Source organism: Protopterus annectens, chromosome 8.part0 (genome assembly GCF_019279795.1).
Source record: "Protopterus annectens isolate FY-2018-M chromosome 8.part0, PAN1.0, whole genome shotgun sequence".
In the NCBI taxonomy this organism is placed as follows: Eukaryota; Metazoa; Chordata; order Ceratodontiformes; family Protopteridae; genus Protopterus; species Protopterus annectens.
In genome coordinates, this window is record NC_056741.1 from 1,673,443,315 (window position 1) to 1,673,455,627 (window position 12,313).

The window sequence follows — 12,313 nt, forward strand, 5'->3', positions numbered from 1 at the left end:
AGAGGGGTCCCAGGACAGAGCCCTGTGGGACACCACTTGTGACTGGCTTTGAGTCTGACATGGCTCCCGCAATCTTGACTTTATGGGTTCTGTTCTTTAGCCAGTTTGCAACCCATCGTGTGACATATGGATTTACATTTAAGCTGTTTAGCTGATCTATGATCCCCGAGCGGGGTATTGTGTCGAAGGCTTTAGCCAAGTCCAGGTAGGCTGTATGGACTGCCTTGCCCTCATCAATGGCTCTAGTGACTGTTTTGAAAAAGTCAACCAGGTTCAAAAGGCAGGATCTGCTCTTTACAAAGTCAAACTGGGTGGGATCAAGTGTCTGTAGGTCCCCAATGTCGTTGTTTGAGTTCCATAATAATTCTTTCCATAGCTTTGCAAACTAGGCTGGTCAAGCTTTTGGGGCGGTAGTTCCCAGGGTCTGTAGTGGAGCCTCCCTTGTGGAGTGGGACCACTGTTGCTGTACGCCAGTGTTCAGGTACATATCCTGTAGTAAGGCTAAGGTTAAATAACATTTTTATATGCGGTTTTAGCTCCTCTTGGAGTTCAGGTATCACGCAGCCGGGGATACCATTGGGTCCCATAGATGCTGTGTTTTTTGCTTTGCTGAGGGCAGTTCTCACCTGGACATCAGAGATGACAGGGAGGTTACATTCAGCTGGGATGAGTATTTCTTCTTTTGGAGGTGAGGGAGGGGAGAAATTTGCACTGAACCTGTCTGCCAGAATGTTGGCAATTTCTGTGGGTTTGGTCAATTTTTTGTCGTGTACTAACTCTGAGCATATCTGAGGGTTTCGGCCCAGGTTTCTAACATAACTGAAGAATGCCTTGTGGTTATCTTTAGTGTCCTTGGCGATTTTTCTCTCAAAGTTGGCCTTGGATGTTTTTATGAGAGAACGTAGCTTTCTACTAGTGCTGATCAGAGATGCCTTCCCTTTATGGGATTTTGCTCTGTCTTGCAGTAGCTTCCCTCTTTTGTTATACAATTTGTTTATGGCTGGGGTCCACCAGACAGGATGCTTCCCTTTGGTGGAGAGGGTCTTGGTTTTATTTGGGATTGCACGATCCATGCATTCTTGGAGATGTCCGTAGAAAGCATTTGTGTAGGATTCAGCATTGTTGGATGTGGTTTCCATTGACCCTGTGGGCTTAAATGATACCATCTCAGTCTTGAGAAGTGTAAAGTCGGCTTTTGAGAAGTTTCTCACTGTAGTCTTTTGTGCTGGGGGTGGAGGTGGTAAATGTATATCCAGGGTGATTAGTTTGTGGTCGGATCTCACCAGTGAGGGGAATACTTCTGGTGTGGAGCATTTTGTCCCCATGTTTGTGATGATCACGTCTAGTATATTATCCCCCCTTGTGGGAGAGGTGACTAGCTGTTCCATTGCATTTCAGTTTATGAATTCCAGGAACCTTTGGGCTAAGGTGTTAGGGCTAGAATAGTGCACCCAGTCTATGTTAGGGTAGTTGAAGTCTCCCAATATGATGGTATTTGGTGAGACATTCATATCTTCCAATGTCTTCAGGAAGTCCGAGTGGGGTTCTTGAGATTGGGAGGGTGGTCTGTAACATGCAACCAGTTGTATAGCAGTTTTGCCTATGGTTAGCTGCACCTATATGGTCTCCGATGCTTCATGAGTTGCCACTAACCTGGAGGTGTGGGTATCCTTGATGAATATGGACACTCCCCCTCCCTTTGTGGTTTGGCCCGGGTTTTGGGGCCAAAAAGCATGATATGAGGTAAAGCCTGGTAGCGCTGGGGTGCTCTGAGAAGCCTTGAACCAGGTCTCGGTTACAGCGCAGACATCGATGTTCTCCATACTGAGGAGTGCTTCGAGAGCCTGCATCTTGAGATTTAGACTTCTGGCGTTGAGCAGCATTACCCTTAATTTTTTCCATTTTTGTTTTCTAAGGAGGTGGGTTCGTCTTTTGAGCCTTGCCTAAAAAAGGCACTATGGGGTGGCAAGAGCCTTAGCCAATATCCGGAAGCCCAGTGGTGACAGGTGCAAGCCGTCCCTTGCGAAGCAGCGTGGCTTGTCCAGCATGTCATCCCAGGCAGACAGACATTGGATCCCCCTAGAATGACACCAGTAATTGAGCCAATTATTAAAGCTGATCATCTTGTCTTTGTATTGTGGCATCATTCTTGGTGAGGGCAGGATGCTGCTCAGGGTCAGGGTCATACCAGCCTGGGCTACATAATCAGAGAGCTCCTCTATGTCTCTTTTCATGTAGTCCAAGGAGGTACGTCTCAGGTCATTCATGCCGGCATGGACAATGACAGAGTCATATTTGTACGTGCTTTTGAGTGACCTGAGTGCTTGTGTTATATGGCGGATCCTAGCCCCCGATAGGCAGCTTACCGTTACCCTCTCCTTGCTCAGCCTGGTAAGTGGGACGTCAGTGTGTGTGACTATAGAGTCACCTATCACTAGTGTATCAGGCATAGTGTTTGGCCTTAAGGGCTGTGATTTATTGACACACCGATTTATTGAAGTATGTGTTGCATGTGTTATGTTTTGAGGTGGTGGATTTTTGGGTGTCTGCTTTGGGAGCCTCTGTTGTTTTGGTAAGTTTTTTAATAGAGCCTCCGAGTATGTTTTTGTGTTATTATGTGCTTGAGTTGCAGTTGGGGTAGGTCTATGTGTGACTGGGTTTGTTGTGTGTGTGGTTACCTTCTCCTCCTGTCTGGTCTTGCCAGTCCTGAGTTGAGAGAGTTCAGCCTCCAGTTTGGCTATATAGTTGCATCTCTCACATGTATTTGTGTTTGTTGGGAGGAGGAGAGGGTTGTCTGTGTACATGAGACAATTATAGCATTGTCTCAAGATTCCCAGATTAACCAGCTGAACAGGAGAAGATGCTAGCAATCTACCACTCGACATGCTAGAATATTACAAGAGAGTGCTGTGCCTTTAAGGGAAGTGGTTGGGGTGGTAGGTGGATGTAGTGCTACTTAAGTTTGAGAGTGCTTGCTTAGGAGAGAAGCTTTGAGAACAAGTGCTATGCTTATAATATAACGAGTAGACTGGTTATTCTAAGAGTAGAGCTTTCTAAGGGAAAATTTGAAGAGCAGACTTGGCGGAGCCAGAAAAAGTTTAACCCTGTTTACGCACAATCGCGCAAATGCGGATTTTAAACAGGGAACTTCAAAAGAGCTAGAAATGGTCCAAAACAACCAATTACTACAGCTCTTGTGCTGAGGTCACTCCTTCAGGGACAGATAGGCTGCTCAAGGCTCCCCACTCCCACTGGTGAGCAAAGAAACTTCCTTCTTATCCAAGTAAGGTAATGGACAACACAGGAACTACACCGCAGCCCAGAATACAGCAAAGCCTGTAAACTGGTCTAAACTAGTCGAGGAGAGGCGGGAAAACAAGGATTATTTTTTTGTTTTTTTTTGTTTTTAGATAGAAAACACCCAGAAATACAGAAGGCAGCAATAAATCAGTTACACAGGCTAGCACACTTTAGTGGGCAGCCTCAATAGTTAAATTAAACAAACAGATTTTCAATTAATTTTCGATCAGGTAAAATTTTAAGTGCAGATACTATATAATGCAGCAAACAGTTAAAAAAACAGTATAAGCTTGCTTAAAATAATCAAGAGAAGGTATTCCAAGTAAAAAAAAAAAACAGAAAAAAATACTTAAATCTGGAAAGTAGTCGCTTTTCTCAGTTCTCTGTAGCTAGGACCACTCTGCAGGACCACATGGAGCTATCTCTGAGTAGTATAGCCAGAAAAAAACGCTCTGAGGCGGATTTTAAACAGGGAACTTCAAAAGAGATAGAAATGGTCCAAAACAACCAATTACTACAGCTCTTCTGGGAACTGGGAGTGCTGTTTGGGAGTTTTTTATTGAAGCTTTCCTATTGTAGGACAGCTTTAATTTTTAAATTGTATCTAAATTGTGTTTAATTATTCTTTAATTACATCTAATTAATCTATGATGGTATATATGGTTGTAGTGTTTAAATTTTTGTCTGAAGAAGTGCATATACGTTTGGTGCATGAAAGCGCTCACAATAAATTTTAACAACATCCGTAGACTTCTTTTTAGTTGGACTTTGAGTTTACCACTTGTTTTTATTTCAATACCCCCGCCAATAAGAAAAATCCCAGACGTTCCACCCAGTCAAAGGGATCAAGCAGCCTCAGAGGTGTCTCAGCTGCTGGATAAAGGAGCCATCCAACCAGTCCCCTTAGACCAAATCGGATTAGGGACTTATTCAAGATTCTTTTTGGTGCTGAAAAGAACAGGGGACCTGAGACCCATACTAGATCTCAGTCAACTCAAGAATTACGTACACAAGTCCAAGTTCCGGATGATCACTCTACAGTCAATCCTCCCATTGTTGGGAGAGAAAGTTTGGATGTGCTCCATCGATCTCAAGGATGCTTATTACCATATCAAAATGGACAAAGCATCCGGGAGTCATCTACACTTCCGGCTGGGAGCCAGTCACTTCAGTTTCAAGCCCTGCCCTTTGGTCTCACCACAGCCCCCAGGGTGTTCACCAAATGTATGGCAGTGGTGACGGAAAACTTGAGACGTCAAGGATTCCAGGTGTTTTCGTACCTGGACGACTGGCTCCTTACCGCCCCCACCAGGCATCAACTAGTTCAAACGAAGGATGCTACCATCAGTCTGTGTCATCAATTGGGCATAACGATAAACTGGGAAAAATCTGCCTTATTGCCCTCACAGCGTGTCACCTTTATAGGAGCAGAGCTGGACACCATTCAAATGCGGGCATTCCTACCACAAGAAAGGATCATGGTGTTGCAACGACAAATTCATATACTGATGCCACTCAGACAAGCACAGGCAAGAGTGGTTCTACAACTCCTAGGGACCATGGCGGCGACTATCATGCTAGTCCCTCTAGCAAGATTACACATGAGACTTCTTCAGTGGCTCCTCTTTGTCCAATGGTCTCTACAAAGGTTTTCACTATCTCATCCCATCTTAGTCACAGACAGGTGCAAGCAGGACCTCCGTTGGTGGTTGTGCACCAACAATTTGACCGGGGAAAGCCCTTTGTTCCTCCCGTCCCTGTTGCTACGGTGACCACGGACGCCTCCCAGATGGGGTGGGGGGGCAGTATCTAGGCAGGACAGTCCAAGGCATGTGGCAAGAACACGAGATACATTCGCATATAAACGTCCTAGAGATGAGAGCAGTGCTTCTTGCGTTGCAAGCACTTCAGGGAGTTCTTCCTATAGGGACTATTGCGATACACTCAGACAAATGTCGGTAGTGTGGTATCTCAACAAGCAAGGGGGTACACTATCATACCCCCTATGCAGAGAAGCCATGCAAGTGTGGAATTGGGCAATAGCTTCCCAACGGTTTCTAGTGGCGATGCACATTCCGGGGAAGTCCAACGTAATAGCGGACAGGCTAAGCAGAGCAGTACTTATGCCTTACGAGTGGTCCCTGAATCGCCTGGTTGCAGAGCGAATCTTCAGCAGGTGGGGTCAACCTTGCTGCGACCTGTTTGCCAGCCCTCTCAATGCAAAATGCAGCAACTACTTCATACTGATCCCCCCACAGGGAAAGTCACCCAGGGACGCTCTGGTTCACGATTGGCCCTCCGGTCTGCTTTATGCTTTCCCTCCGTTTCCCCTTCTCTCAAGGGTGATTCAGAAAGCTCAATCCTTGGGAAGCAGAATGATTCTGATTGCCCCACATTGGCCTCGGCAAGTATGGTTCCCCTTTCTTCAACCATACGTTGTGGACACTCCTTGAATTCTGGACCCTCTGCCAGATTTACTGACACACATGTCGGGACAGTTCCACCCCTCTCTGAGGACTCTCCGGTTGACTGCCTGGCTGCTCCACTTCTATCGCAAGTCAGACGTCATAATTTTCCACCGGAGGTGGTCCATATTCTATCGTCTTCCCATAAGCCATCCACTAGGAAGATTTATTCTAGCAAATGGAAAAGGTTTTCCATCTGGGCGCATTCTAGAGGTATTGATCCTTATACAGCCCCGATAGATTCAGTTCTGGAGTTCTTGTTAATGATTTTCTATAAGGGATCCGCATCAACCACCATCAAAGTTCAATTGGCGGCAATATCTAATTTCCTTGTAGCGAATGAACCTAGTCTTATGGCCCACAGACCTATGCAAAGCATTCCTCAAAGGTACCCTGTTACTTCGTCCCCCAGTGTCCGAACCAGTCATGCCCTGGGACCTCAATTTTGTTCTCCAAGCACTCACACTGCCACCTTTCGAACCTGCAGTTACCTGTGAGTTAAAAATTTTAACATGGAAAACAGCATTTTTGATAGCTATCACTTCAGCTCAGAGGGTCTCGGAAATTCAAGCCCTCTCCATCAAGCTCCCAAATTTAACCTTTCACAAAGATAGGGTCTCTCTTAGACCAAATCCATCTTTTCTTACTAAAGTGGCTTCTGTGTCTAACATTAATCAGTCCATTGAGCTGCCAGTCTTTTTTCCCCACTTCTCTAATAAGGCAGAATTTAGATTTCACCATTTGGATGCGCATAGACAGTTACGCTTCTATCTACACCGGACAAAAGATATTCGTAAGTCTGACCAACTATTTGTATCCTTTTCAGAAAACCAATTGGGTTCTCCGATTAAATGGATAGCCAGTTGCATCTCTTTCATCTATCAGGCAGGAGATAAAAATTTGCCAATTCCAGTCAAGACACATTCCACACGAGCTGTTTCCATTTCCACAGCTTTTCAAGCTAGATTGTCAATGGATAATATACGTGCTGCAGCTACTTGAGCTTCTCCCCACACCTTTGTTTCTCATTACAAATTGGACGTGGTTTCCAGGGGCAGATCTTCCTTTGGTTCCACAGTTCTCAGGAGTATTTTCCTATGAGCCACCCAGGATGTAGGTGCTAGGGATGCTGTCCCACGGGTAAGAATATAGGTGAGATAGGACTACATAACATCAAGAGTTATGTACTCACCATAACGTTTGATGTATGTAGTCCATCTCGCCTCACATTCTTACTTACCCTCCCCCTGCCTGGAGGATTTGGAGCATAAGATTTGGAGTATAGGGTGTCACCTGCTGAGTCCCTTCTTTAGTGACTGTTTTATATGCATGTGAGGTGTAAATGAAGTGTATACACTGTTTTGCAGCAAACTAGATCTGGGGATAGGGAGCAGTGCACCATGGGATACCCTCTTAGCCCAGCCAATGAGAGACTGAGCTAGTAAAAATCGGCAGAGTCGGAGCCGATATTCGGCTCCGAACCCACAGGTAAGAATGTGAGGCGAGATGGACTACATACATCGAACGTTATGGTGAGTACATAACTTCTTGATTCTGCTCTTTGTTTTGGTAATAAAGATCACAGAGAGGCTCTGCCAGTTGAACCTTTTCCAAAGTTTCAATGGAAAATGCTTGAAAGAGGGGAAAAAGGATAAGAGTTAACTAGAGGAATCAAGAGTATGTTGAAAATGAAGCAGAGAGAAGATTTGGAAGATGGAGATGAACAGGAATAAAACCAGTAACTTGGAAATTGACAAATATCTGATAACAAAGCAATAATTATATTTGTAAAACATGAAAGAACACGAAAATCTGGAAATATTTGACTTTTTAAACTTGTTGGAGACACTGAAGCATATACCCTTCTTCATGTCATTAGTGTTCAGAAAAATATTTAGGAGATGAAGATGAGAGGGCGGCAACTAAGTAAAACAATTTTTTTCGAAATACTAATATTTTTGCAGAGCAAGATTTTCTTTGCATGCTATAACATAGTTTTCTCAGTTAAGTGCAGTGGGGTACTAAAGTAAATGGGGTACTCCTGTTTTTTTCCTCCAATCGTCTTTTTTTTTTTTTTTTTTAAACAAGAACCATCTTTATTAAATGATCACTTATGACATAGGCAGTCATACATTTATATAAATGAAAACAAACCATATTGACAATCTTAGTTGCAAGCATTTTACAGCACAAGCCATATTGACATACTTTTAGTTGCAAGCATTGTAGATTACTTCTAATCTACCCAGTCATTGTCTGTCAAACATTACATAGCTCATTCAACTCCTCTCTTCTTTTAAACCTCATTTCTCTCCCTGTATGTATTGTTCCCACAATTCCCATTTTTCCTATTTAATTTGCTCTACCCTTTTCTAAAGATCCTGGTTGATAAAGTAGCAGAAAATGTTCTGAGAGCTAAGCCAACACAGGAAAGTAGAAAGAAGATTCTGCCGATAAGGATGGCTGCAATGAGGAATACAGACAGTGGGCAAGATGGGGCTGGAATTTATTAGAGAAAACTGGCAAAGGAACCAAGGTCAACTGAAAAAAGAAAGCTGCACCAAACGTACACAACCACCATGTTTATTAGCAAAGAAATAAAAGTAAAAAAGATAACGTTAGCACTTTCTTGACTGCTCTTGTCGCTTCATCAGACCTGATAGTTCATGGGTACAGAGTTTTTACCAAAAGGGATGACAATGCACTTTTGGCATTGAGCTTGAAGCCATGGCTTTGACACCAGGCATCTGTCTCAGTGAGGCCCTTTTGTAGGATGTCCACATCATTAGGAGTTTTGATTATGGCTCCTAGTTTGCAGTCATCTGCGAACTTTGTTAGCCAAAGACCTTCTGTGTTAGCCTGTACTTTAGAGAAGTAGATACCAAACAGGAGAGGACCTAGGACTGAACCCTGTGGTACTCCACTTGTCACTGGTCTGAAGTTGGATTTAGAGTCTGCTACTTTCACAGTGTGGGTTCTGTCAGTGACCAGTTGGCAACCCATCTTGTGACATAGGGATTTATACTTAGTTTAGTGAGTTTGTCTATAATTCCAGAGTGGGGGGTGGTGTTGAAAGCCTTGGCGAGATCTAGATAGGCTGTGTGAACCTCCTTACCCTCATCTACGGCTTTGGTGACCGCTTCAAAGAAGTCTGTCAGATTCAGGAGACATGATCTGCCTTTTACAAACCTGAACTGGGTAGAGTCCAGAGTTTGGAGGTTACAAATGTCATTGTTTATAAGTTCCATGATGATGCACTCCATAGCTTTGCAGTCCAAGCTCGTTAGGCTAATGGGGCAGTAGTTCCCGGGGTCCATGGTGGCTCCCCCTTTGTGGAGTGGGATAACTGTTGCTGTGCGCCATTCAGTGGGCATAAAGCCTGAGGTGAGGCTATGATTGAACATGGTACTTGGGTTGGGGTGCCAGTTTGTTCTGTAGTTCATGTAGAACGCAGCCTGGGATGTTGTCAGGTCCCATGGATGCTGTTATTGGCTTTGGAGAGTGTTTTTTTTTTTTTTTTACCTGTGCAGCCGTGATTACAGGTACTTTGCATTCTTAAGATATAGAGATGGGCCCTTTAGGGGATGAGAGAGGGATAAACTTAGCACTGAACCTATCTGCCAGGATGTTGGCAATATCAGTTGGTTTTGTATATTTAGTGCCATTGATGTGCATTGCGTGGATGCAGTAAGAGGAGAAAGCTAACAAATTTTATAGATAGAAAACGTTTCCAAATTGTTTGTATTGCTGGAGTTGCTTGCATGCTTCTGTCATGCTACACTGTCAAAGTAATTAATGGAGCTTCTTTTGTTGCAGCCCTGAGTATCACAGTAGTAAAGTATGCATAAAGGTCAAATATAAAAAATAGGCTATCTTGTGCAATATGTCATGATTAATGCAGTTTGATATTTCACCTGTCTTTCAGAGGATTTAAATACAGCTGATCTTCAAGAAGTGCATCATGAAGAGGAAAAGGATTTGCCTTCAGTAGTCCAGCTACAGACTGAACATTGATGGAGGAACCTGACAGTACATGTGTTTACATGAGCTTGTTTTTTAATAAAAAGTGGGGTTAATTCACCCAGCTATTCTTGTATTTTTTTTTCTTTTACATTCATTTTTTCATTCCTACACAGCCTTAAGTGATTTGTTATTTTGTTAACATACTGCCGATTGCACTTGATATTTATGTAAATTCCAGCATTCCATATGTTTTCTTAATAGAGGAGCACCATATTTTTAAATATTATCAGGGTGTTTCTTAGTGATTACATCCATCTTCCCTGGCATAGTGATTCCACATTTATTGTTTGGAAATTCCCCTATTTAGGAATGTGTATGCCCGTTATCTCAGCAAGTCATTAGGTAATGTGCTGCACTAGAAGCTTTTTTGCTACGCTCACAGTTAAGGTTACGATCCTGATATTCATAATGGAAAAATTCTCATGTTAGATGGGCAAAGCACAAAACTCAAGTAATTGTATCCTCTTTGCAGGGGGTCCATCTAACAGTCAGGCATAACATCTAGCTAATATCCCTTACATGTCTTCATCCCAGTTGGTGTTTTCACAAATAGTGCAATATTCTTTGTGAAAGATTTAGCCTGTCCTTTGCCAGTACTCCATATAATGTTTTAGTGCACAAAGGTTGCATGTAGCCAGTGCTACTAAGAGCCTTCATTTTTTAATTAGCACTTTATCCTTTGATGATCCGGGTTAGTCCCAGTCTTCAGGGGAGACCCGAGAATGGCATTTATACTATTAGGGGAAATTTGGCCAGGGCATCGGCTAACTTCTCTACTCTTTTCTGTGGGTACTATGGGATCTTTTACATCCATCTGAGATCCCACCAACTTAAGCAGATGTGACCTTGGTTTAACTTCTCATCCGAAGACTGACACCCTCTAGTGCAACCCCCCCCCCCAAAACTGCAATGCATTGTGAACAGTCAATCTACCTGGTGTAAAAGTAGAACCTACAGTCTTCTGCACCAAAGGTGTGTGCTACCTGTTGCTTCTCTAACATTTGTAGTGCTTCACATCCTATGTCAGGTGGTCAGTTGTGTGTGCAGTGGCACTGGCTTTGCAGTGTATTGTTTTTCTTTAGATTTTCCATCAAACTGTTATAAATTTGTGAAGTTAGTAGGGAATTCTCAGTTATTTCACTAGTGTTTGCGTTTTAACTTTTCTAAAGTCGTCCTTGTAAGTGAACAACAGAGAGTTAAAGAATGTCCAAAGTAAAGATTAGTCATGAAGCAAACAGGACAATTGTCAAGGGACGTTGTCCTAGAACTGAAGAAATGAAAATCTATTGTTTCTAAGAAGACTACATATTGACAAGTGACTATCCCGTATAAGGACATGCCAGAGTAAGAAAGGTCCCCTACTGACTGAGGTGTTCTAAAAAAATATTTTAACAGCACCTTTATCACTAAGCTATATTGGTGTCCTCTGAGACCATATCAGGTCTAGAATTCAATGTTGTACGAGTCTAGTGCTTTCTTGATTTATCTTTGGCTTAGACCTTCCATTCCTTCTGTGTAATTTGGACTCTGTTTTGGCTCTGCCTTCTTTGATTATTTTGTGCTAGACGGTTTGGTAATACTATTCAGTTAACAGCATTAAAAAAACAGGGACTTTAGGTGATTTCTTTGCCAGACCAACTTCAGTAAATAAGATACAGAAATGGTCTTCAGAGGTTTTTAAAAAGGTAGGAAACACCTTTTGTGATATATCTAGTGATGTTGAATATTTTCATATGATTTTATATGATGAGGAATGTTATTCATGCTAATTTCCAGGGATGTGACAGGGAGAATTCATCTTCTCAGTCCTTGGAATCTCTACCGTAAGATATTTTTATAGATATTGTTTTAGTGAATTTCTTTTGGCCAGCAGAAAATCCCTGTTCACCTGAAAGGAAATGTTGAGGCCACCTGATGAAAAGTCCCTGCACTTTATTGTACTGTTAATATTTTAAAAGCTGCTTCTCACTTGATGCAAAGTCTTCAGCCCCTGAGAAAGCTGACTAGATGTATAAACACTCTTACATAGAAGTTACCTGTATAATCTATGCAAGCTTTATCCTGCTAATCATTATTTCTGTACATCTGATCAAAGCAGAAAAGCGATACCATTGGCAAGTTTGATTTTTAATAATGATTTAAAGTTTCTTTATAAATATAGAGTGAAACATATTAATACATATAGTATATTAACAGTTGGAGCATTTAATTATTTAGTACACATGGAATCTAGTTCAATTTCCGACCCAGTTATGGAAAACAATCTGTTCCCAATAGGAATTTTATTACCTGGATAGAGAAGTTGGTTGTTACAGTAGATGAAACAGGTGTTTGTACACTGAAATGTGCGTGTGATGGTTTTAATGCTAAATGGATTGCTTTGTTGGAGTGGTCCTGATAGGACTTGCATGGCTAAGAACTGAATCTTGCAGTAAAGTTACCGTACTAAGCACCTACAGCAATTAGAGAGACCTCAGAGGTTTCTAACAAAGAAGATCAAGGGCCTGCAGCATGCGCCTTACATG

At 42.5% G+C, this 12,313-nt stretch overlaps 1 protein-coding gene across 1 annotated transcript in view; it reads left to right on the forward strand.

Moving 5' to 3' along the window:
* LOC122809594 (exosome component 10-like) overlaps positions 1–9,845 on the forward strand; it is a 1,034,611-nt gene extending 1,024,766 nt beyond the window's left edge. The window contains exon 15 of the mRNA XM_044081202.1: positions 9,691–9,845. Within this exon, the coding sequence (XP_043937137.1) occupies positions 9,691–9,709 (19 nt within the window). The 3' untranslated portion in view covers positions 9,710–9,845. The remainder of the gene's footprint in view (positions 1–9,690) is intronic.
* Positions 9,846–12,313: the final 2,468 nt, after the last annotated feature.